Source organism: Melitaea cinxia, chromosome 14 (genome assembly GCF_905220565.1).
Source record: "Melitaea cinxia chromosome 14, ilMelCinx1.1, whole genome shotgun sequence".
Lineage (NCBI taxonomy): Eukaryota > Metazoa > Arthropoda > Insecta > Lepidoptera > Nymphalidae > Melitaea > Melitaea cinxia.
Genome location: NC_059407.1, coordinates 5732021 through 5759603, shown reverse-complemented (window position 1 = coordinate 5759603; position 27583 = coordinate 5732021). Strand labels below are relative to the sequence as shown.

Below are 27583 nucleotides of genomic sequence, written 5' to 3'. Positions count from 1 at the left end.
ATCACGATATTTCATCAAAAGGCACGGCAATTTTAGCCTATGGATGTTGTATATATTTTAATAAAAAATAACTACAAAAAATTAAGGTGTATTTAGTGAAAAATTATTACATTTAGTTTCAAAGTTTGACGGTTATAAATAAACAAAGCTTTCTTTATGTGTATTGTTATGTTCGTGGACTTTTAATACAAGTTGAAATTATGTAACTATATAGTTCGAAGAATAAATCGCTTCATCCTTCGTCACGAAATCGAAGACAATAAAAGGAGGCATCGAAAATAGCCGATGTGAATTTCAATAAGGGTTGATTTATGTTATTCAATAAGTGTTTTAGGGATAGCAGTTCGAAAAGAGTGAGAAAGAATATACGATAGAACGGCCATTTTTCCGAGATTTACCTTTTTATTTTAGTTTGAATAACGTTTAAATAAGATTCCTAAGATTTGGATCTATCAATTAGTTAAAACATTTAAAAAGAAAAACAGTTTGATATTAATTAATACATTATTCCCTAGTACTTATAATATACCTAGTAATTTATAAATATTATTATACATATTTATTTTACAAGCATATCCACGAGCACGACACACGTAGTATACAGCGAATTTAAGATTATTTACTTCCTCTCTTGATTTTTATACTGACATTTGTTATGACCAACATTAAATATCTTAAATACCGTATTAGCTTAAATATCCATGCCAAAAGTTATAGACAGACACATTTTGAATTATTTGTAGGTAATCGCTTTGATACTATCTGGTTATTCTATTTTGGTAACGAACGTATTATTTTATCCATAAATACTGTTATATCTTTTCATATTTATTTCTTAAATTAATTTTTCTTTGCGATTTTCATGACACGCTCAGTAAATTTATTTTAACGTTATCTTTTTTAAAATTTTAATATTCGTATCACAAGAATATTATTTTTTTATTTATTTATTTAAACTCATTTTGCATTAAAGAAAATTACAGTAATACACTCAAAAAATCGCAGAGATTAGTCCGGAGTGTTTTGTGGATTAACATTGACGAGTAAGCGATGCCCGTAGGTAAATAGGGAATAGTGTGGTAACATAACAGTGTAGTCTAGACTCATGGTTTCCGATCTTGTAATATTAAGTACATATTAAGTTTAAAATAGAAAATATTGCTCGCAACTCACTTTGATATCGAGTTTCTTGAATTCAAAAACGTGGGAAACAGAACTTGTCAGTACAAAAATCGCAAAATACAATGGTCAATAAAATTAATTATTTCTTCACCAATTAACACCTATCAAATGATATAACTATGAACTGAAACACATCATCCTAAATTTAGGCAGAAACTTCTTCTCCGTGTTAGAAGTAGTGTTATAACATAATCTACAATGTTGATTCACTCCTCGAGTTGGTGTATAATTTTTTTGTCAGGAATAACTATTGTTATCAGGTGTCTATAATTAAAACTGGGATGAATGGATTCGATGAAGTAACCGAAAAGGACCGTAGATTGGTCAGGACCAGAAACAAATATTTGTATAAATGCAAATATCTGCCTCAATCTTGAACTCTTACATTAAAAATTATCAAAACAATTCTGACATGGCATCAACCATTAAGACGAACTTATTTTCATAAAATTTACACAAATATATTATTTTAATAAAAATAGGATATAAGCGTACGGTGAAATGAGACCTGCTCTGTATTTAATACAAGTAATGGTTTATAAAGATATTTCTTCAAACATTACTAGCCTGCTTATATATGTTATACTGTTGTCAAGAAAAATGACGTTACATTATGATATACAAGTAAAAAAAAGACAGATCAGTAATACGGCCTATTCATCTAGTCATTTATTTTATGTATGTACGTACTAGAACAGTATTAGTTTCCTCGGGCTATCTGGAAAAAAAGAGATTGATCGTACGCGATAAGTTCACGTAAATGAGACTTATATTTTATAAGATAGTTGATAAAAAAAGTTTTCTCATTATTTTTCTTAGATTGAGAACCGATGGTCTAGATTTCTTTGAGACTTGAAACGTTTTTTGATTCACAAAACTATTTCAAAATTGTATATGAAACTAATTTAAGCCACATTAACGGTATTTTGTACTTGTATTTTATGATATTGATTTATTATGTACTTTGAAATATATAACGGAATTAAAAAATATAGTTGCTCTTCAAAACATATAAATATTCCTACAAAGATCCTTTATATATATATATGGTATATATGTCGGAGGAAGTAGTGAGAATGGAGTTGATTGCTGGTTACATATAGACGATATCAATTAGCTTAGAAAATGCTTTGTTAAATCTTAATTTTAATTAGTTTAGTTTGTTAGATTTTAATTAAATTTCATCACTCATCACTTCAGCCTATCGCAGTCCACTGCTGGATATAGGCCTCCACAAGTCCACGCCAAAAACGGCGTGAACTCATGTGTTTTGCGCATATTCACCACGCTGCCTGGCAGGCGGGTTGGTGACCACAGGGCTGGTTTTGTCACACCGAAGACGCTGCTGTTGGTTTTCGGCCTGTGTATTTCAAAGCCAGCAGTTGGAAGGTTATCCTGCCATCGGTCGGCATTTTAAGTTCCAATGTGGTAGTGGAACTGTGTTATCCCTTAGTAGCCTCTTATGACACCCACGGGAAGAGTGGGAGTGGCTATATTCTTTACTGCCAGAACCACACAGCGTATTAAATTTAGTTTAAAAGTATTTTTTGTAAATAATTTATTATTGCATATTATATTAGATCAGAGGGTAGGACTCGAGCGGGGTCAAGGCGCCGTCTTAACATTCGGTGGGCGACGATAGATAAACGGTCATTGATCGCCGTGTATCCTTATTATAAAATCGTTGTTGTTGTTACGGTGTTGTGTGTGAATACTTTAGTGAATTCAAATCGGTACCTTGAACCCGCTGCTCGAATTAATCGTTTGATTAGCGTTATAAGTTATTTGTTGTGTAAACACTGTAAACGTGTAAAAACACTCAATACATTTATAATACAGTGAATACTTTATTTTGTGCTGACATTTAACCCGATGATGATGCCCATTAGACCTGATGCCACTAATTACAATGTCGAGAGGATTATGCATACATATAATATATTGTTCCTTAAAATGCAATTAAATATCGCTTTATCATCATACTATTGGTTCTTGATCAACCTAATCAAAAAATTGTTTTTAAATATTGCGTCACTGTTCACTTAATATTTGTTATACACGAGTATTTTATATATTTACATATAAATAGCTTTAAAATAGCTATAATAATAATCTTCAAAGAATCATCACCAGAACTTACGTCGTCTCCAGATCCAGACATTTCTATAGTAGTTGACGTCCCTGGTTGTCCTGGGGGACCGGGTGGTCCTGGAGGTCCTGGAGGTCCCCTAATCGATTCGCCTGGTGGACCCTGAAAAAAAATTAATGTATAAATGATAATCGTTTATCTCTGATTGGATAAACATTTGAAGTGTTTATTTTTTATTTGTATATAACAAATGTTTATATATAATATAGGTCAGTCAATGTTAAATAAAGTAAACATTTACATTAATATATTGATACTAGTTAAATATAATAATTACAAAATACTTAATTTACGTATACATTTTTATTATGTAAACAATTTAGTTAAAAACAAAAAATAAACTCTTCTATACCATTGTTTTATTACGAAAAATTAAAACGCCTGTTATATTTTATTAGCAAGCTTTTATTTAATCGCGTTACATTATGTAGCTGACTGAATAAACTCACGACATCAGACGCAAGTGCTATCAAACATGAATGATCCGAACAGTGTTAAGTGTTCCATAATGACTCTACGTCATGATACGGGTGAGAAAGACATTTTCAGCTTACGATATTTATGTAACAATTGAAACATTTATTTGTTTTGTTATAAAAAAAATATAAAGAACTAATTTCCTCATTGTTTATAGAAATTATTTTTTTACATATTCTCTTTGTGTAATGGTTACACAATAATACATTTTTTATTTCCCTAAACCTAGAGTCAAAAGTATATTACTATAGACATTGACTATCCTAAGCTTAAGTTATATGTATAATTGTATACATTTTATATTACCTGAATGCTTTAAAATATACTTAAAAATAGTTTCCTAATAAGTAATTGTAGAAACGATATTGATTTATCTGAATAAGCTGAGAAAATCTTAATTTGCTATACATCTGCCAATCAAGTCAGATATTACGTCTTTTGTACCCTTGTTAATTAAATTTACTTTGAACACTGAAATAAAATAATTGCAACCCAATTATTTTTAATCTAGAAGATTCTATAATTACTACTCAATATACTAAATGACATTATTACACATACTGTTGTACTGTTAATAGAGCACTATTTAAATTCTACATGAAAAATAAATATTATAAAATCTTATCGTATTCGTGTCGTGATATGAGAACATTGTTCAGTAGGTGGTGTTCAGACAATAAATCGCGGGGCAAAAACATAGAGTGTGCCCTTTGTTTGAAAACTGCGTATTTTGCGTTCAGATCCCTCATGTTTTTTAACTGGTGCTGCTAGCGTTATTTCCTGCTTGTAAGCATTTTATTTATTTGTATATTACATACATAAATGAATTGTTTTATGTTATAACTGTCAATAGTATTAAAATGTATTAAATAAGATGTTTTGTCTTGCCCTTGGTCCACGTTCTCCTTTTTCACCACGAAGGCGTAGAGGATATCCTGAAAATAATATATTTTACTTTACAAGTAATTTACTTAATAATTCTTTTATGTTAATTACAATGTCAATAGCTATATCATTTATTATCTTCACTGCTTACTATAGTATAAAAATTATTCCTGACTCTATTATTCTCAATCACTTATTGTCTTTAGAAACTACTAATATTTATTCGTTGTTTAAATACAAGTTATTATTGGCTGGTGGTTATTTATTGTTAACGTATACTATTTAATATAAAAGACATATATAGTAAAAGTATAAAGTTAATCAATATTTCGTTTCTATCCAAATTATTATTTATGAATTTGTAGAACCATGTTATGCTCTTAGAATTTAGCTGAAAATAATTAATGAAAAATGCTATTTTTCTGTGGAAATTTCGTAAAAAAATCCACATTGGTATATAACTGTAATCTTCACCTTATTTTCGAGTAATTGTAATCGTGACGTTATCGAGATTATTTGAAACAAAACTGCCAACTAATTTAAAATAATTCCATGTTTCAAATTCAAAATACATAAACCCGTTCCAATTTTAAGAGCTCATTGTTTTCGTAGCGGACTGAAATACTAAGATGTATACATAAAGTTGTAGTTAATAGCCCGGTTCATAAGTCACCCTCCGTAATTACGTATCGCTTAAAACAAACAGTCGTTAATCCAAGCAAACACTGTAACCGCACGAACTCGTCTGCAGGGTCGTCCCTCCTAATAGGTTTTTGATATAAAATAATGTGCTGAGTAATTGTCGAATTATATACTTAGGTCAATGTAAACAATTTATTCTATTTAAAAAGAACCTTTAATCAGAAATATAAAATTATTTTTACGATAGCATGTTTGCGTTGATACGATCATCAAATAAATTATTTTCGTGACTGTTTTTGTTTAATGTATTATAAATTGATTGTTATTTCTATTAATAGTATTTTCTAGCTAGTTTTATCATACGCACTAATATTTGTTAGAATAATGATAGACCTTCTAATTTTATAGTTTTTTAAACTTTACTCTCCATGTAAATGAAATTGAGCTGAGTACGAGCATACAAGAAAAAAAAAAAAAAAACGGATAGGCGCTTCAATAAGTTTTTTCTAGTTTTATATTTTATCTCATATCGATTGATCTAAGGGATCAATATGTCTGTAAACGTGTAAATTTTATCCTGTATCATTGTTATTATGTTGTTAATTTAGTTACTTTTAAAGATATTCTGTTCAACATTGTCACAAAATTTAAAGACCCCTTCATTCAACGGTATATTTCAGACTATTACAGTCATAACGTATAATATTGACTTACCGTCAAGACCGGGCGGTGGCGGTGGAAATGGCGGTATAGTGCCATAACGACCAGATCCCTCTGCATCGCCTTCTTCTTGGTCCACCTGTATACAGAAATTGATTATAGTAACGTACATACTTTAAAGGTTAGTAAAACCATCCCTGATTTAGTACAGATTAGTGCATTAGTAAAACAGTAGAGAACAAATAAATAAATAAACAATAAAAAATCGCTTCGAATTTTCAAGAAATATATTTTTGACTAAAAAGGCTAATAATGTTATTAAAATCATTAACAAGAAATTATTATATTAGTTATAAAATGGAATTTTTGAAGCTATAAACGGCTCCTCCGCAGTTATAGAAGACGAGCTTTGTGAAGAACTTTATTGTTAGAATACAAATCAGAATTTTACTAATAGCAAATAAGGATAAAAAGAAGCTTGGGTTCAGAATAAAATTCAGAAATTTCACAATGCCTACCATATTTCGCGTCTATAAGGAAGGAATCGACCATTTTTGCCGATATTAGAAAAGATCATAACTAAAGATAGATATAGAAACAATAATAAATAATTAATAATAAATGCTTTTTGTAGAAATAAGAATTTCAAGAGTCGCGACGAATTTATTATATAACTATTTTCTAAAAAAAGTTCATAACAAATTGGAGGTATTTTCATCTTCAGCTCGCGATTTTACTTATCATGCAGGCTTCAATTAGCATTTTTAAATTATGAGAATTTTTGTAGATAGTATTTTTTGGGGGTAGTTTGGAACTGTCACAGATGTGTAACATATCTGCCATAGTAGATAAATGTAAACCTAAAACTTACTATGCAGATTTGTTAAAAAAGCCTATTGTGTGCAAATGTGCTATTTACACACGGCACAAGTGAAACTTATGACAAGTCTTAGGCCGTTGCGATTTGCTTTATCGACGATGATCACGGTCTCATGAAAAAGATCGTGAGCGCATGCGCGTCGCTTACGCGTTCTGATGAATTTCTCTTTTATACTTGTTTTTCCTTCTTTCAAATCACAAATATTCTAAAGGAAAATATTTGAATAAAACAAAATACATATAGTAGATACTACCAAACATTTGGCATAAATTAATTCCACATTATCTCGTCTTAAAATTATTTCCGTATAGAATAAATAGATTTTTCTAACAATTTGTAAAGTAAGATAATTATCATAAAGTATTGGCAATGGTTTTTGTATTTAAAAAACTAGTATAGAATGGCAAAAAAATACATTTATAACGCAGTATTTTTCTTTTACGTCAAATCGAGAATTATCGAAAGCTCTTTAAGGTAATTTCTTGTATAATGGTGATTAATACTGAAGACTATGTAATGGAGGAAATATAAATTGAAAAATTTTTTGGATCCAAAATTTAAGTACTTATTTTGGGCGACTTTTCAAATATTTCCTTAAAGTATGTAAGGCATAACCTGGACCATTACCAGAGCATTTAATCATATAAACGAATTGGTATCTAGAATTAAGAACGAAAAAAAAATGAAATAAATTACTTAGCAAATTTTATTACTTCGATAAAGCCTTAACGTTTTTTTTAATGATCACTTAGTTTTCATTTTAACTGTATTAACTATTTTAGTATATAAATTTATAATATTTAAATATGTTCATTTGTATGGCAAGCCGATTGTTCTTTGTGTTATTGCATTAAAATGTTTATACTATATTTATTTTACATGTTGTCAATTTATTTTATCAGAATATTATTATATCGAATCTTACTGTATTATTTTCGTTCCATGCGTAAAATATGTCAATATGTAACATTTCAGTGATGTTGATTACATAAGCGGAAATGAGATATGTACGGAATACGTTATTCCATTCTTGAATATTTTGGTGGCTTGTATGAATATGAATAACACGAATCCTTCTTCTGTTTCTGCGTGTCTACCTAATGAAGCGTTTCTAGCTGAAGTTTGTTTAATCTATAAAGGGCTTTATTCAACGCTGATTGTTCTTATATAAAATTTTATTTTTCTTCTTATTCTCTACAACTATCTATTTCGAAGCATATATATATATATATATATATATATATATATATATGTATATATATATATATATATATATAGGTATATGGAGTTGGAGTTTCTGCAAAAAGTTTCTGTATTACGGTACTAATTTGATTCTACTGATGCATAAATCTGTGATTAATAAGTTATGTTTTTTGCACGTACTAATTTACATATACATTTTATAACACTATTTCGTTTACACAAAAGTGTTTTTCAAATCGATCTACTAAAAAGGTTTTAATATTAATAACTATTTATATTTAATGTCCATTTATAGGTAAAAAATTTAGTTTTAATTTTAGAAGGTCGACAGTTTTCTGCTACTTTATACAAAAAAACGTTATAACACGTGCAAGTTTCTAGGGTCAATAACTGTGAAATGTACTTTTGAAGGATTTATGTTGATAAGGTATGTATGTACGTTATTTCTAGGAGTAAGCAAATATATTTTACAAATTTTATTGATAGAGTTCAGGGCGGTAACTTTCGTAAAGCTCAGTGTTCATTTGAAAAATATTACATTTTTTCTGTTTCAAATTTTTATCGGTTTCACATTTTTATTGTTCTTCTAGCTGCCCTGACAGACTTTGTTTTGTCAAAAGTTCATACTAAAAAGTAAATAAATGAAAAATTTTCAGAGTGATCATTTTATTTTTAATTATTTAAAAAAATTATGGTATTAAAACCTTCTCGAGTTATGCGCTTAGCAACATTCATTTTTATTTATATTGATAAATATGATTTTGTGTGAAATTCTTGGCGTTTTTTAACAACATGTATTTATTATAGATGTTTGGTTACTCCAATTAAAGTAATTGTAAAAAAGCTTTTAAGGTTATTTGATTTGATATGACATAATTTGGTACAGAGTGCGTATATACTAATTGTTAGTGTAAACTAAGCCTATGATTGCAAGCCGACGTCCCTACGAAATTTGTTGATTCTGCGACCTTGTTTATTTATATTTACCGTACCAGAGTAAATACGATGGTAATCAAAATTATTCTGCGGTTTTTTTGTAAATGGTATTAATGTTACATGATATACTTATGACTATAACTAACAATTTTATTTTTTTTTGCGTAAGTCAACTAATACTAACTTAACGTATCTATAGTTTTGTTTACGAGAAATATCGGAATGTTTTTTTTTTTTTTTTTTTTTTTTTTTTTTTTTTTTTCAAATACTAAGAAACACGTAATTGAAACATGCTAACCTCATATTATATTACAAATTTGAGGTTTTTAAGACATTTAAAAACTACTCTTTAATCATTATAGTAAAGTATTCAAATGAGCTTTTGATGGAGATAACTGAAATATAAATTGAATTTGATAAAATATTAAAACCAATTATACAACGACAAAATATAATAGTTAAATATTTGATAATCAGAAAAAGTATAGTTACGTGTTAGCAGTTGAAGGCTTTGCAAATAATACTCACGTATTAATCACAACGTTTTGTATTAATTTTCTAGATCGTCACATATGATTAAATTCAAAACAATATTTTTTCTTTTTAATAGAAATAATCTTTCACTACTCATTCCACATTCGTCTTGTCTTTCATTTTTATCTTACCCAGTCCATATTTTTTTTATTCTACCCACAAAATAATACCCATATTTTTAGAAAGTGTTGCAATAGTATAAATGTAATAAATATTCAAAACAATAATTGTAAGACAAATATTTTTTTATAAAGTGTTGCAATAGTATAAATTTAATAAATATTCAAAACAATATTTGTAACATACGTCATTTAAATTACTTTTACGATTGCTTATCAGATTATCTTTCAGATTAATTTGAAACACTCATTCAGACGGGAACAATGAAACGCTATGTAAGGAGTACGTTGACTCGTCTTATCTTTAAAGAAAGGTCCTGCCTTTAAATGATAAATATTTGTCTTTATGAGTGGTTGATTGTAAAGTATGTTTCGCATTCTATGGTCATTAAGTGTACTGCAAGGATCAGTCAGTTACGCAATAATATTTGTAATTAATAGTTCTATTATGTTTGAACCGAATTTTTAAGCGCATGATTGCGCATGCATGATTAGCTACGTGACGTCATTTTATATCCAATATGGCGGAACACTCAAGATGGCGGAGTAGTTATATTAAATGCACTGCTACAAATTGGGTATCATAAGGTTTGCTAATAGTAATTCGAAAAATAAAGTGACGTCACTCTAAATCCAATACCGGAAATTTTTAAAGATGGCGGACTAAGTTTTTTATGGTATCAAACTGAAAAAGCTTTTTGAGAGTAACTCAAAAAATAAAGTGACGTGACACTAAATCGAATATGGCAGATTAAGTTTTTAATACTTTCCTGCATTAAGGGTATCAAATGAAAGTTTGCTGAGAATAACATACTGAGAAACCTGTCCATCGATAACTAGAGTTTAGAAATTTCAAACTAAGTAAATACGAGTACATAAACCCCGCGACAAGCATTTGTATTATAAGTATAAATTGGGTAATGACGCTAGATGTTGGTAGTAAGAGTTTGAAAACGTTTTTTACTTTTAATTTATAGTGTATGTATAAATAAACGCGTGTATGCATATTTTTGTTTGTTAATATCATAGCGGAAATGAAAACATAACTTCAAACAACTGTAAACAAAGCTTGGTTAATTTTAGACGATCACAATGCATTGTGTTAGTAGACATCACGGCTAACTTGCTATTCTGTAACACATACTCATATTTTTCGAATATTAATAACCAGTTACCTTAAAATATAATTTATAAAAGGTCTAGTCACTTAGGACTAATGATGGAATGAGTGCGTATAAAAATATTTTCCTTTAAAAAAATTAGAATAAAAAACTAAACAATATCAATATTTAAATAATTTTGAACGAATTAAATTAAACATTATAAATTTAAAGAAAAAGTCTGTAGAATTCAATATTTTAGTTTTCAAATTTTTATGGTTATCGTAGAAATTCGATATTATATCGAGAGTAAAAAATTATAATGGATTAAAAAATAATATTGAATATAATTTTACTTTATTAATAATTATATCTTAATGTGTTATAGAATAGCACGGCGTAGGGTGAAATAAAGCGAACATAAACATAAGAAAAATTAGTAATCACCAAAAAATTGTCTATATCTATCTCGTCACCTTCACTGCTTCTGTCTTCCTGTCGAAATTTTTTTAAAACGATTTTAAAATAATCGAATTTATGATTTACACTAAGATTAACGCTTCAGCCTGTAATATCCCCCTACTGGGCATAGGCCTCTTTCCCCATGTAGGAGAAGGATCAGAGCTTAATCCACCATGCTGCTCCAATGCAGGTTGGCGGATATATTCCCTACTATGAGTAACGATCGCTATCATGTGTACATGATAACAACCCCTTGTGGGGAGACCCACAAGGACTGCACAAACACCTAGACCACGGCAAACACCTGTATGGCCAATACAAATGTTTGTCATGTGTGGGGATCGAACCCGCAACCACCAGCGCAACAGATACAATCCATGGCTGTAACCACACGATATTTGAAACTGAATAAAAATAGTGAAAATCAAAGTTGATAAAAAAAGAGTCCTCATTTCTTACTTTTCCTTCAAAAATAAACTGTGTTTTTTCAGTTTAAAGACATTAAGGCTATTATTAAAAAATAACTTACCTCAAAAGTGTTAACGCATTGTACTTCAGCTTGAGATGGCGATCCATACAGCTTGAGTTCTTGAAAGGCACCCTGAACCACAAGAAGCATTATAACACGTCGCCAAAACCTTATATCGAATGCCATTTTGTCGATCGTAAATTTGTCTCACCCAATTTTGGAAAATTGGAAAAATAATTATACATATATGGAAGTAAAAAAAAAAAAAAAATTTCGAAGAATAGCAACGTTTCTTGTATTCTTATTTACTTTTGTTACATTTAAGTACAAAAATTTCAAACATGTGCGCGAGCGCGTGTCATTCAGCGGGTGCGTGGCGACGCACTAAATTTAAACCGAACAAAATCGCAGGATCTTGGTCCCGTCCAGCGCAAATGGATACCTGAATCCCATAAAAATCTGTAAGTGCAACACTAAAATCGCAGACTTTTAATTTCTGGTCTTGATGCGCTTAATTTCGCTGTCATAAGAGAAGATGGACAACATTCCATAGTTTTCAAATAAAACTATTTTGTTTCTTTTTATTTTCAATAAAACATTTGTTTTGTTTATATCCTTTATGCCATTAAATAAAATCGGACAATAACAAGCGGCTTTATATACTTTTAAAATGGATTCGTAAATATTTTGTCAACAAAATATTTGGACAAATTGCTTAGTTTGTGGTTAGCCGCCTTTGTGTCTTTTGTGAGGTCTTTTCATAAAAGCATAATAATGGTCCGCCCTTAAAAAGGTCAGGACGGTAAACTTTTAAGATTACTTAAGAAGAAAATGAAAAATTGCTCAATTATCAAGTTTAAGTATTAAATTCTGTAATAAAGACTTAGACATTTTGGAGTTGTTCTTTTAGTCATTTAGCAATTCATTTCGTTATAACAGTGATAGCTGAATCCCGACAGCAATAAAAACAACATTTTTAAGTATGAATAATTTTCAAAGTTTACTCTGAATCCTTAGGACGGACTGCTTAATGTCTGACTATACGCGCTATAGAAATTCCATTTCTGTTCATAGGTTTAATACATTGTATTACATTACATTCTAATGTTCGACACGATGTAATTAATGGTTTCTTTATGTGATAAAATTCTCAATATATTCCAAGTGGGAAAATATAAGTTGTGATTATTTTCAGGAGGACAAATAATAGGTAGCATTTGACTATTGAATTGCACTGCATAGTTTAGTACAGACTGGGCCATTATCGCAGTTTGCAGTACTTTGTTTTTTGTTTCAGGGTTGTGGGATCGTTTTTTGCCTGAATCTACATTTATTAAAAAAGTGTGTTCGCTCCAACACTAGACTAAGTTTTGTTCTTATGAATCATTAACGTGGTGGTTAAAAATTAAAATCTATTAAATTATCAAAATTTTATTTGATAAAAAAAAAACGAGTGTGCTTTAGACCACACGATTGAAGTAAAACTTCTGCACAATAGGCCTGCACTGTGTCGTAGATATACTAAACGTAACTGGCTATGAGAGAAAGAAAATATGTGCTCTCTCTCTTGCTCTATTCGTCTCACCCGGTCATACTTTTCGTTACGCACCTTACCCTTTCCTTACCCAGCTTACTTCCCAAGTCAAGCGTGCGTACAGAAGTTTTAATTCAAAAACAGAACCCATAATAAAAAAAAACATACAACATACAACATACAACTGTTCGAATCGGTACAGCAAATACTGGTATACAATTACATATCATACACAAACAGCTAAAATTCTGTAAAACTTTACTTCCAGGGTCACTAAGTTATAGGGTCAGTTGTTTCAAACTATTTTACTCGGCATGTCTTTTTTAACCGACTTCAAAAAAAGGAGGAGGTTACTCAATTCGACCGTATATATATTTTTTTATGTATGTTCGGAGATAACTTCTTCGTTTATGAACCGATTTTGATAATTCTTTTTTTGTTGGAAAGGAGATATCCATAGTTTGGTACCATGATAAGGAAACCAGGATCTGATGATGGGATCCCAGAGAAATCGAGGGAAACTTTCAAAAATCGTACGGGTGACTAGTAAATTTAATCATGTTTTCATTAAGTACTATAAAGCACTATTATTTAATAAAGGTCTGGAGTCGATCTGATGATGGAGAAGAAAGATAGTAGAGGGAACTCTTCAACAATTTATAGCAATTACCTGCTTTTTGAACTTAATTCGTTTCTATTGATGAGAACTTTGTACCTGTATGAGTCATAAGTGCTATTACAGTCTGGTGATGGAGACAAAAGATAGTCGAGGGAACTCTTTAACGATTTATAGCAATTACCTGCTGTTTGAACTTAATTCGTTTCTATTGATGAGAACTTTGCATGATGGAGACGAAAGGTGGTCGAAGGAACTCTTCAACGACTTATAGAAATTACCTGCTGTTTGAACTTAATTCGGTTCTATTGATGAGAACTTGCACCTATATGAGTTACAAGTGCCATTACAGTCTGATGATGGAGACGAAAGATAGTCAAGGGAACTTTTCAACGATTTATAGCAATTACCTGCTGTGTGAATATCTGTGTCGCAGGACCAGGTTTGATGATGGAGCCCATAAACACTCGAGGGAATTTCTCAACAATTTACAGCAGTTACCTTTTGCTGTTTGACGACCGCTTTGATATAATGGTGCATGTGCCGTGTCGGCGGCGCCTAAACACCGACGGTCGCGGGTTCTATTCCCGCACGGAGTGGATATTTATGTTTATACAAATATTTATTTTCGGTCTAGTCGTTAATCCTTGTGGTTCTCCCAACCTAGCCTCAGAGAACACGCAAGGCTGTCAGTCCCGGTTGTTATTATGTACACCTGATAGCGAACTTTACTCATAGTATGTCGACGTGTTAGTGCAGCGGTCACAGCACCGGCTGTTGCGCTGGCGTTAGTGGGTTCAATCTCCGCGCACGACAGACATTTGTATTGGCCATATAGATGTTTGTCATTGTCTGGGTGTTTGTGCTTGTGTATTGTGTATGTTTCCGGACCCCCGACACAAGAGAAAAAGCATCCTTGTTAGGTCTACCCATCACTAAAAATTGTAAAATAAAATAATTTTTAACAAAAAAAAAAACTGACTTCAAACAGGAAACTAAAAAGTGGAAAATAAATTTACTTAGTAGAAAGTAATTCGTATTTTGATTTAGTGAATCAGAAATGATTAAATAAATATTTTATAATTTTGAAGTTGGTGCCAAGTAAATACTACAACAACCTGGCTACAATAACAAATACAAACAACACACACAGAACAAACAAGTACAAAAAATACTATTAGATAATTATGTCAAAACAATAACAGAATAATAACAGTATTCAACCTAATAGTCAATGAAACAAATTATTAAAGAAAACAGAATACAACTTACGAGTAGATACTAGAGTAGTTATTGTTTTACTTGGCACCGACTTCAAAATTATAAAATATATATTTAATCATTTCTGCTCAACTAAATCAAAATACGAATTACTTTGTACTAAGTAAATTTATTTTTCACTTTTTAGTTTCCTGTTCGAAGTCGGTTTTTTTTTTGTTAAAAATTATTTTTATGCCACAAGCCTTTTGTCGTTTCTTAAGAAGTAAACCATGATAAAATATGAATATCTGTATATTTTATATACATGTCACCAGCATTGCGTTGCTGACTCTTAAAACAGATGGCCGTGTGTGCATGCTAAAACATTTTTATATTTACTAGCTGTGCCCGCGACTTCGTCTGCGTGGAATTTAAATAAAAAAGCTATCGTTTAGTTTACAGTGTTATAAAATAAATAAATTTGTAAAATAAACGTAGCCTAAGTTACTCCTTATTACATCAGCTATCTGCCAGTGAAAGTCCCGTCAAAAATCCGTCCAGCCATTTCAGAGATTAGCCGGAACAAACAAACAGACAGACAGACAAAAATGGTAAAAAATGTCATTTTGGTATAGGTACCGTGTATGAATACATATTTGCATATGGAAAAGTAAGTTAGAAAAGCGGTTATTTTAATATTACAAACAGACATTCCAATTTTATTTAATTGTATAGATATTTACATCGTAAAGATTTTATCTTCTATTTTAAAATTTAAGTTCAAAAGGAAAAGGGAATTTAATATAAATACTCGTGGGTGTCGAGTTGCTGAAACTCATTACAGGCGAACTAAAGCCACTCTAGGTCTCTTTGACACGGCTTAGTTGAATTCGAGTGAGGCACGGACTAATTACGACTAAATCTAGACCAACTTCCGCGTATTGTGCTAGGTATTCGCGTGTTGTGGTGTTCTGTAATATTTGATTTAGAATATCTCCTGGCGCGAGTGATTAAAACTAGAAGATAGTGAGTGTAATAAATAAGTTGCGTTTAGTTAGTAATTATTTTTAGCAATTTTTGAAGTTATACTTATTTGGAGGGGGGGGGGGGGGGTCTTAGGGAAAAATGATGAGAGTAATTTTGTATAATGCGAGCGCACACCGTCACGAAAAACCGACAGCCTGAAATTAGCTAAACAACGAAGAAGAAGTTGCAACGTGAAATTAGCTAGCTAATGAAGCATCTTTTTTAACTACAAATACTATTTTTCAAATTATTCGGGTAAATCTAATCCGTTATCTCCGTTCTGCTCTGGGGTTCTATTCACGCCCCTTGAAAGTGATACTTAAGCGTGTATTGTTTACATTACTTATATTAAAAATAGGGTAAATGTGCCATATATGTATGTTATCTAAAACACGGAAATAAGTTTGCTATCTGAGTAATAGACGATATATGTCTCTATGTATGTGTTAAAACACTTTTATTTATTGGCTAGCTATGCCCGCGACTTCGTCTGCGTAGAATTAAAAAAAATATTGTTCAGCTTGCAGAGTTACAATATAAAATATTTCTAAAATAAAAGTAGCCTAATTTGCTTTTTATTAGATCAGCTATCTGCCAGTAAAAGTCCCATCAAAATCGGTCCAGTCGTTTCAGATATTAGCCGGAACAAACAGACAGACAGACAGACAAAAATTGTGAAAAATGTTATTTTTATATATGTGCCGTACATCCATATGCATTTATTAAAAAGCGGTTATTTTAATATTACAAACAGACACTTCAATTTTATTTATTTGTATGGATTATTATTCTAATTAATAAGTGATTAGATGTCTTTAATATTACTGATTATCTATTTTTTATACATCCTCATTTTTCGAAATTGATTATAAAAAAAAGTAAATGTAAAAAAAGTCGCTTAAAAGTTGTATAATTAACAGTCCACTTTTGAAAATTTAACACGGTAGCGCGACCGACGTAGCAAAAACGGTCAAAGCGTCCTTCTTTATAGTAATATTGTTGATGGCAACTTCAGGTAGCAAAAAGTTTCAGATTTAATTATCAAGTGCATTCAGACTACTAGAGTTAAACAAAGTTGAAACGTTGAGCTGGAAAGTTGGTACTACTGTGTTAAGTTGGTACTATTGTGTTAACGTTAATTACACTTGCTAAAGGGGAAACTTGATAGTATTCTAAAGGTTTGATCGACGAATTAAAAGAAGTAATATAAAATAGATGACTAGTTAATAGTTCGATAGAAACTTAACTGCATTAACGGATCATATGCTCAGTGGGTTGAAAATAAAGATTTATAATAAATAAAAGCTGGAAGCTAATGTTCATTCAACAAAGAGTAAAATACTCAGTGAACCATTTTAAATGTATAAAAGATTTTAATATACGTTCTTGTTGCTTATGCTAAAAATTTAGGCTATGATTTTTATACAGTAAATATATCATTAAAAAATAAAAGTGAAAATAATATTGCACATATCAAAACTAATACAAATAATAAAATATCTTTGTCGGTAACAAAAATGGTTTTATACAGGGTTTTGTTTTAATGGTTTTTATCGGTACAACAATAATATTCTTTATTTATGAGTTATAACGAAACATATTGCGACTATAATTTGATGACTTCAGGTACGTTTTGTCAAATTAAACGGAAACAATCTTCACATTTGCGGGGTTTTTAATTAAAAATACGTACCGCGAACGTATAGAGTATTTGATACGCAAAATTTTGTCTCCCATTTTAAACCTTATCGTTAACAAAATAAGAGTCAACTATTGCTTGTATTCACCACTGTCCCGATTTTCGTAATACTGAACTCAAAGGCTTAAAAAGTAATTCCACACTGGGAACGTTTTATTGCTGGACAGGGGCTCCTGTCCCGACGTTTTGTTTCGCAGTAACGAGTTCGCTTTTAAAATAATAGTTGAAATTATCTCTATTTAACAAATGGGTTACCACTTGTAAGAAACTTCTAGTTTCTTTAATTTACTTCACAAAATTCGTGATATTTTAGAAATAAGCAAATAAATCTAACGAAAGCATTTACTGTTTACATAATAGATGTAGAGATTGTAAGACGGATTTATAAGATTAATTGTTTCTGTATAACACAGATCCTACGTTGAAGCTGCGAGGCGTGTCAGTAATACAAATGAATCTTGAGATGAGAGCACGTGACAGATTAGTTTTGGATCTCATGTCAGAGATCTTGGAATATCGATCGGAGTTCCTAGAAATTTATGTACAAAAAATGCGATGTCAATAATTATGAGTTGGTACTTTACATTACTTCGTTTTAAATTGTTGAGACATGATGAACTTAGAAATATAATTTATATAAAAATCTGGTTGTCTATTCTTGCTAGTAGATAAATTTTGGGTCAATTAAGGTCAATAAGATTTGGGCCAATAAGAGTTCATTTAGATAACACGCATAAAGCCATACATAAAAATAATTGTGTTTGCACGCAAACGAAAAAAAACCGACTTCAATTACATCGACAAGTAATACAACGTAGATCGACGAAAAAATGGTCAAGCAACTACGCGTTATTAAAGATTACTCAAAAAGTAGTTATCAGATCTCGATAAAATTTATATGTGACCACATGATAAACATCAGCTTTCGATTAAATTAAAAATTATCAAAATCGGTACACTCAGTAAAAATTTATTACGGATTTTCGAGAGTTTCCCTCGATTCCTCTGGGATCCCATCATCAGATCCTAGTTTCCTTATCACGGTACCAAACTAGGGATATCCCCTTTCCAAAAAAAAATGAATTATCAAAATCGGTACATCCAGTAGAAAGTTATGCGGTATAATACAACGTAGGTCGACGAAAAAAGCGTCAAGTAAAAACACATTATTAGATATAACTCGAAAAGTAGTCATTAGATCTCAAATAAATTTAAATGGGACCAATTGGCACACACCACCTTTCAATTAAAACAAAATTTGTCGAAATCGGTCCACACGGGCAAAAGTTCTGATGTAACATACATAAAAAAAAAAAAAAAAAAATACAGTCGAATTGAGAACCTCCTCCTTTTTTGGAAGTCGGTTAAAAACATAACCCATATACCTACTTAAAACGATGCCACCAATACTCGCTAAACGTGTTGACACTTTATAGGAACTATTCATAAGTTGGAGATATTTTCACCATATTTTATAATGGCAAATTTAGAAAAGGTGAAAGGCTTAACCCGTTTATCGACACGTTTGTTCCACAATGAAAAATATCCACCGCGGTCCTTTCGACCCGCGATAAAATAGAAAATCCGTAATGACGTGAGCCATTTGCAAAAATAATACTAATTTTATCCCGAACATGATTTATTGGGGTCCGAAACGAACGGGACATTCAATGCCACTCACAATGGATTTGTCATGTAGGCAAATAAAATTGATAACGGGTTCATTGTGGATTATTCTAAAGCTGAATTTTTTTATGCTTCAAATATTTTTTTTAATTACAAAGTACATTTATTTATTTAAAAAAAAGGAGTTAATCATCGCGAAAATGTAAATTATTGTTTGAGTTCTAATAATAAATCTTCATTAATGTAAGATATTCTTATCGATATCCGATACTTAACATTTTCACATCGCACCAATTTCGATAATTATTGAATGGCTTACATGGCATTTATGAATATTAGGTATATTGATTTTGTCGGTCTCAGATGATGAACGATTTGTTTGTAAATAATTCGAATTTATGATACATAAATATTAATACGTTCCAGATATGTGATGGTATGATGGAAAAACAGTTTAAAGCTTACTTGTTGAAATTACTGAATTTTCAGTACATTCATATTTTTATTCTGCATTCGCCAGTGAAAGAAATCGAATAAAATAGAATAGAAGGCGTTTATCAAGTTATAGTACATTTACATATGTATCTGCGATGTAGGTATTCTTTTTGACATTTTACACTTATCAATATGTGGGTGTCAAATTTTCCTGCAATTAAAGTTATTCTAGCAAAATAACATTTTTTTTAATCGATCTATCATTCAATCAGTGATATCTGTATAAGTGGTTACAAACGAACAACCAAGAAACAATTCCGCTTTATTATTGGTAAAAATTATTTTTACTGCATATAATAAAAGAAAAGAATGTAAACTTTTTTTATGTCTTGAAAGTATATTATAAATATTTATGTCTGCCAACAGAGTAGATGGGGGGTTCCAAGTTAAGCTAATGTTTTTCCTAAATAAGTAAGAATGATCAAACTTAGTTGCTGCGTATGTATATGCGCCGGAAAAGATCTAATTCATTTTATACTTTTAACATACTAACAATATTATCAAAGAATTTTCTATCGATAACCAGCTCAGTAACTAACTAATTTAACTGAAAGTTAAAACAGTAGATACGAGAATAAACAGATAATTATATTTTCTACAACTTTATACATTTACTTCTAAGTAAAATGTAATTTGTCAAAGAAGGAGTGGTTTAAAAGAAGCAATGGCAAGGCAGGAAATACCGTATAAGAGTCGCCCTACAATATATAAGTGACACCATCTTTTCCAAGCCATTTAAGAAGACATAAGAATGCCATTAATTTTATAGGTCACATGAGTTTTCTTTAATATCTATTAACCTGCAACCATTTTGCGCAAGAAAATACATTGGTTTGGTAGGTACAGTATAACTCAGTATATACAAGATAGTATATGAAAGTTTATCACAAAATAAAAAGAAAATGTCTCAAATGAAATATAAATTTTCCTAAACGTATTTTATCTTTATAGCGACCTTTTTCATTCAAAAAACATCTATTGTGGTCATAACAATTGAATTCTACAGAATTTTTCTTCTAAGAGTTTCATAAAAAGATTTAAGCGTTACAATTAAAATATTTTTTTTTTATTATAATTAATATAGCAAATAATATTTATTCAAATATTTAGCCATAACGAAGTCGACTTCAAAATGTATATAGAAATATGTTAAGTTCAAAGAAATACTTGAATTTTGAACAAAAGTAAACGACCACGACCACCATTTATAGGTTTTATTAGAATTGGTTCCATGATAATAAAGGCTTTATAAATAAGGGATGGTCATTTTACTAACGAGGTTATCGTTTTGCCTGAAAGAGTTCTGATTTTATTTGATTTTGATTGGGTCTATATATTACGGGGTTCGGTCGTTTGTTTGGTATAACAGTGATTTGGGAAGGGTCAGACGTGTTCTGAACCGAGATTATAGAGTTTTTATAGATCAATCTAATTTTGTATAATAAAAATCGTAAGTACCATATGGATATTGGATATTATTAAAACCGAAAGAAGTATATTATTAGAATTTATCAGTTACTGAGAAGTAAAATGTCATGCAATCAAATGCTGCTATTTATAATCCAAAATGGCTATAATATATGTTACATTACTTAATTTTATATACTTTCCTACATACATGCATTTACGTCTAATTTTTACGATTCCCGTACGCTGGCGACGAATTGTTATTTGCACCATAATAATTACGGATATCTATACAAATAAATAAAATTGGAGTGTCTGTTTGTAATATTAAAAAACCGCTTTTTAAGAAATGCATATGTATATACACGGTACATATTATACCAAAATAATATTTTTTATAATTTTTGTCTGTCTGTCGTTTGTTCCGGCTAATCTCTGAAACGGCTGGACCGATTTTGACGTGACTTTCACTGGCAGATAGCTAATGTAATAAGAAGTATCTTAGGTTACTTTTATTTTAGAAAACTTATTTATTTTATAGCTCTATGAACTGAAAAATAACTTTTTTGTTAAATTCCAAGCGGACGAAGTCGCGGGAACAGCTAGTTATAAACAAAAATCATTTCAAGAGTAGTCTAATTTCATGTCATTGATGTTACATCACATAAAATAGTAGATACCATAATAGTAATTATAATATATATTGTAGTACATATTTAACTCACCCTGTCTACAATACGTGGAGCAGGTTTTTGACTGAGCTTCGCTGCTGTTCCTAACTGAAGATGCTCCTTCTTTTCAAGTACTCCAAAGCTCGAAACCACGGCTAGTCCAATACCAGTTAGCACTATTAGCACTAAGAAACACACACAAAGTTTCGACTTGTGGGACACAACCATAGCCATTTTGAGTTCGAAATGTCAGCACCACTATTTTTAAAGTATAGCTATATCATTACAGATTTTTGGAACACATGATTTATATTTAGTTTCATAAAACAACTAAATAGGTAATATTTTATGTATATATGTAAATTTTTATTGTTTAATATTGCGAAGTATATGTTATGTTTTACGGCACCTTGGCCTCTCCCCTTTCGGAGGATGCTAGGGTGATGTGCAGGATGTTATTTGATGTAGGTATATCTTTGACAGAAGGTAAGGTTAGATCAATCACATAATAAGTGTCAAAAATTAGGATATGCGGGGGACCGAGAACAAATCACACATAACTGTGGCTTAGGTCTTGGTCCGCGGTGTATTGTTATTATAATTTTTGTACTAAGTATAATTGAGTACCATTAATTGTTATATGGCTATGTTATTGTTGTCATTTTGCATAATTTCTATTACGGGGGTGATATAATCACTAAGTCATCAAAATTCCATTAAATAAAAGATTAAAAGAAATTTTTTTTAGATCATACAATTAAAAGCATTATTGTCTTGTACGTAATGAGTAAATTAAAACATCTCGTCTCATATAAACAGCCTGTTTCATTCTAGCTCAATATTCTTTAAAGTAGATATGTAAAACGAGGTTTTTCTTTTGAATATTTCCTTTCGTTTCTATTGAAGGAATGAACCGTCGAACATTTTCCGTACGACACGATGCGGGGCTTAAAGTTGGTAGCCAACAGGAAATTTTTATTGCAATGACAATAATACTGATAAAGGTGGATGTTTACGTCGCCACTTATAAAGATATGTTTGTTGATATTGTTAATTGACAATTCATTTACAAAATAGTACTGTGGGCTACGGTACTAAAGAATATAGCCACCACCTTTCTTCCCGTGGGTGTCGTTAGAGGCGACTAAGGGATAACACCGTTCCACTACCACTTTGGAACTTAAAAAGCCGACCGATGGCGGGATAGCCATCCTACTGCTGGCTTTGAAATACACTGGCCGAAGACGGGCAGCAGCGTCTTCGGTGCGACAAAGCCAGCCCTGCGGTCACCAACCCGCCTGCCCAGCGTGATGACTATGGGCAACACACATGAGTTCACGTTATTTTTGGCGTAAACTTGTGGAGACCTATGTCCAGCAGTGGACTGTATAGGCTGTAATGATGATGTAATGATTACAAAATAGAGGCTAGTTTTTCCTATTCGGTTTTAAAGTAAAAAAGTTCTAAATATTCAATTTTGAAACCATTCCTTTCAAGAAATACGTGCTTTAGAAGCTATATTATGAAGAGATTTTTATGGTAGCGTATGTATAAAAGCCTTCCAGGTAAATAGGTCTTCAGATGGGAAAAGAATTTTAAAGTCAGTCCTGCAGATCCTAAGACTAGCGCTTTTACACAAAAAGATGCTCTACTTAGCGCCTTAGTAAAAAATTCTTAGTATTGTATTACTGTATATTGCTCTTAAATCTTATCAGGCGTTATAAGTCTAAATTCAAACTGAAATTTTGACTTTGAATACATTATATATTTTGAACTCTTTTTTTTCTTTCTGTAAAAATATGTATTGAAAGTTTAATTAAGTGTGTAATTAATATATTAAAGAATGTTGTCATATCACAGCAGGCGCTTTTGACTATTAATAAAGTTTGATAGTGGTATATTTTTGAGTATGGAACTATGTTTGCAAATTATAAAGTTCTCGTCATGGATAAAGGAATTATGTAGGTTAGAAGTACTGAAACTCACGAAATTAGTTGTCGTGGTCTTAATTTCATTTGTGGCTACCCCTAACTGGCTTTGTAGGTGATCCAAATGGGTTAATTCGTTTTAAACGGTCGAATTTAATCCGTCTAAATTAATTAATAACATTATTTCGTGTAAAATTTTATTTTTATATATAAGTACAAACTACCTACAGCGTCATATACGAACTTCAATCAAATTCGGTTAACTTATTTTTTAATATTTTTATCGATTTTCATTTATATTAAAATCTTACAAAATTTAAATATCATACGAGGACAGTAAATACCTACGCTTCATATTATTGTCAAGCTGGCGAATTCAACAGGGAGGGAAAAAACTCATTTTTTTTATTTGTACGTCTTAAGTCGACTGAACTATAAATATAACACGATTACGAACTTACGTGTTTTTACCTCCTGTTATGATTTATTAGTCGTTAAATCCTTCATAAATTTATTTGTGGTTTGAAAAATGCACTTTTGTGGTATCGCTTCTTCAAATATTGATTGACCATTTCTGCAACTTCCGCGGAATTGCTACAAGGATATATTTTAATATACAATTACTAGCTGACTTACTTTTTACTTTAACCCCCCCCCCCCCTTTATAGCTTAGGGGTATGAAAAAGAGATGTTGATTCTCAGACCTATCCGATATGCACACAAAATTTTATAAAAATCGGTCCAGCCGTTTCTGAGGAATATTTTAACTAACATTGTGTCACAAGAATTTTATATATAGGACTAGCTGATCCAGCAAACGTTGTTTTGCCATATATATTATGAAAATTTAGAGTTGTATGTATTTCTTTGATGCTTAATCATAATGAAATAAAAATAAAATAAATTATCAAAATATAATAATAAAAAAATAGGGGTGGACTACCCTTAACATTTAGGGGGTTGAAAAATAGATGTTGTTCGATTCTCAGACCTACCCAATTTGCACACAAAATTTCATGAGAATCGGTCAAGCCGTTTGGGAGTTACAAACACCACGACACGAGAATTTTATATATTAGATATATCAAATTCCATTAATTTTAAGTACATTTCAAAGTGAAATTGAACATAATGTAGCCGACTGATAAACTACGACGAGCAATATTTTTTTATTATACATTAATCAGTTCATTTATAATTAATGTAGACACAAAACTGAGAAAATTGAAAAGCTTCATTATCTATAAACTTAACTTTAACATAATAATTTGGTGCTGGTAATTTTCTTGTCAAAATGTGTTCTACATATCTAAGATTGCCAATATGTCAATAAAATTAAAGCTTTCATACTTTTGGCTAACGATGCATTATACGATTTTGACTTTGACTCTTTTACCAATACTGCGTATTGTTTTGAGCTTGAATGGGCAATAATAATTTTTGCAAGCAAATCAATTTTTACGGAAATTATTTGAGAATTAAATTAAAGTTTTGTTATTTAAATGTTAAAAAAATATATAATTTCAAATTCGAAATACTTTTGGATGACGATTGCTCCCGCATTTTTTATTCCATATCATGTGAAGCATTTTTATTAGACGAAAAGTCAGCTGAATAGCTGACATCACAGGACGATGCTGACATCTATAAAGAGCCTCTACGCACGAAATCTCTATTTCGTTTTTATTTTTTTATTTTTTGTAATTAGGTACGCGGTCCTAGCAAGTGTTAGTTACGCATTATTGTAGTATTACTGACTCTATGTAAGTTTGCACCCATCATTTTAAATTTATTCATTCAGTAATTTTGTGATCTTAATGTATATTCAGTAATTTTGTGATCATAATGATGTAATATTGTATAAAAATAAAACGTTTTACGAAATCGTGTTCGTTACGTTTACAACATTTTTTTAAAATATATAATCGTCTATAACAAATGATTCTTTTACTTATAAAAATGTTTAATGATCATTTTTCTTTTCTATATTATGTGATCTATTAGAATAAATTAATTGTGAGAAAGTATTTTAAAACGTGTCAAGTAGCTTACAATTTCTAAAGCTTCAGGTGTTAGTTTTGGCATCGGTCCATTGTTACGTAAAACTAAATATTACGAGATCATCTACAAACACTCGAGTAATCTTTAAGCACTTTGAAATAGATTTTGAGAGTATCTTACATTTAATACTTTAGTTATATTAAGCCTTTCCATAAATAATACAGATCATAGATTGATCGTTGAGATAGATTTTTCTGTCTCAACAGACTTAATTTTATATATTATTTGATATGAAATTTAAATGTCTTGTCACTAATGTCACAAAATAAATGCGTAACACCATAGTCGTCACGTCACGTTATATCTAATCCTTCGTATTGCAACTTTATCTCGATATTGCAGATAAAACCACCACAGAGGATGAAATAATAGATACACATAGTGATTTATCGTAAATAATTATTTTGAAATTTACGTCATTGGATAAAAAAAAAAATGTTTCTGAGAGCTTTATATATAATAAAAGTTGATTTTGTTCACAATTACATTTGAAAAGGAAGTTTATTGTATGCTCATAAAATATTAAAATATATATATTTAACTCAATGTAGACTCCCAGTCAAGAAATAATCACTGAAAGAAATTTTGTAAGGACTTCGTTATATTTTAAGTCTATAAATTACCTATTAATTAACCAACAAGATTGTTTAAATTTTTATTTTCTTATCAAGTTAATTTCCGTCACTGTGAAAAAAAAAGAAAATCTGATGAACCACACACTTATCTTTACAATTGCTTCATAAGCTAGCGTAAATTCAAAAATTTCCTAAAATGTAAAAACAACTAAGCCTATGTCAAGCAATGCTGATTTGGCGCCTATTTTTAAATGACATAAACATACTGCTTAGCAGCGTATAATAATTATTTAAAAAAAAGGTTTTAATGTTTTTAATTTTATCAAAAGTCATTTTTTGCTAATTATTTTTGATAGCTTACAAGTATTACCAGGTTAGCTCATAGGTTTCATCCAGGTACAGAACAAACTACTGTTACCATATCTCACAACCCATACCACAACGCGAAACCCGATTAATTGGACAAAGAACACGGAGTCCAAACGAATTTCGGCACAACAGTTCGCTTGCTTACTTGGTACTAAAATCTAGTAACATCAGCTGTTACGAAGTCGATATCTCTGGCGACGTCTAGTCTGAGATGTTGACCTCGTTATCTCGAAGCCTATAGAGCCCCGAGGAACTGCGTTGGATATAATTTTCCTTTAGAGGAGTAATTCGACAATTTTGCCTTTTAACTTTGACGTTAACAAAAGGGTAGGATGTCGGAAGTTTAACATAATTTGTCACTTTTATGATTTTGTACGTTGCGTTAGCGATTCGTCAATTTTTGTGATTTTTTGGGAGAATAATTTTTGATGGGTTTTAGAAAATGAGTTTAACTATGATAAATTTATTTAAAGTCATATTTAATTTCATTTCATTTAGTCTTGATAGTTATGACATTCGATATACTCGGTCTGTAATAAAATATTTTTTTTTCTATTTTTTTAAAGTAATGGTTTCGTTGTCCTCGCAGAGCAATTAACGCAGTATTAAAATAACCTAAAACGAAAATTCTTTAAGCTACAATTTCAAATAAAAAAACCTTTTAAGCTTAAAACATTC

General features: G+C 30.6%; 1 protein-coding gene across 1 annotated transcript in view; it reads right to left on the bottom strand.

Annotated features, from left to right (window-relative positions):
- The window catches only part of LOC123659870 (collagen alpha-1(XVIII) chain-like), a 63998-nt gene that overhangs the window by 17960 nt on the left and 18455 nt on the right, over window positions 1-27583 (bottom strand). The window contains exons 4-9 of the mRNA XM_045595035.1: window positions 11759-11830; window positions 11215-11262; window positions 6050-6134; window positions 4697-4743; window positions 3323-3433; window positions 1174-1188 (exon numbers count right to left, since the gene is read on the bottom strand). Of these exons, the coding sequence (XP_045450991.1) occupies window positions 1174-1188; window positions 3323-3433; window positions 4697-4743; window positions 6050-6134; window positions 11215-11262; window positions 11759-11830 (378 nt within the window). The remainder of the gene's footprint in view (window positions 1-1173; window positions 1189-3322; window positions 3434-4696; window positions 4744-6049; window positions 6135-11214; window positions 11263-11758; window positions 11831-27583) is intronic.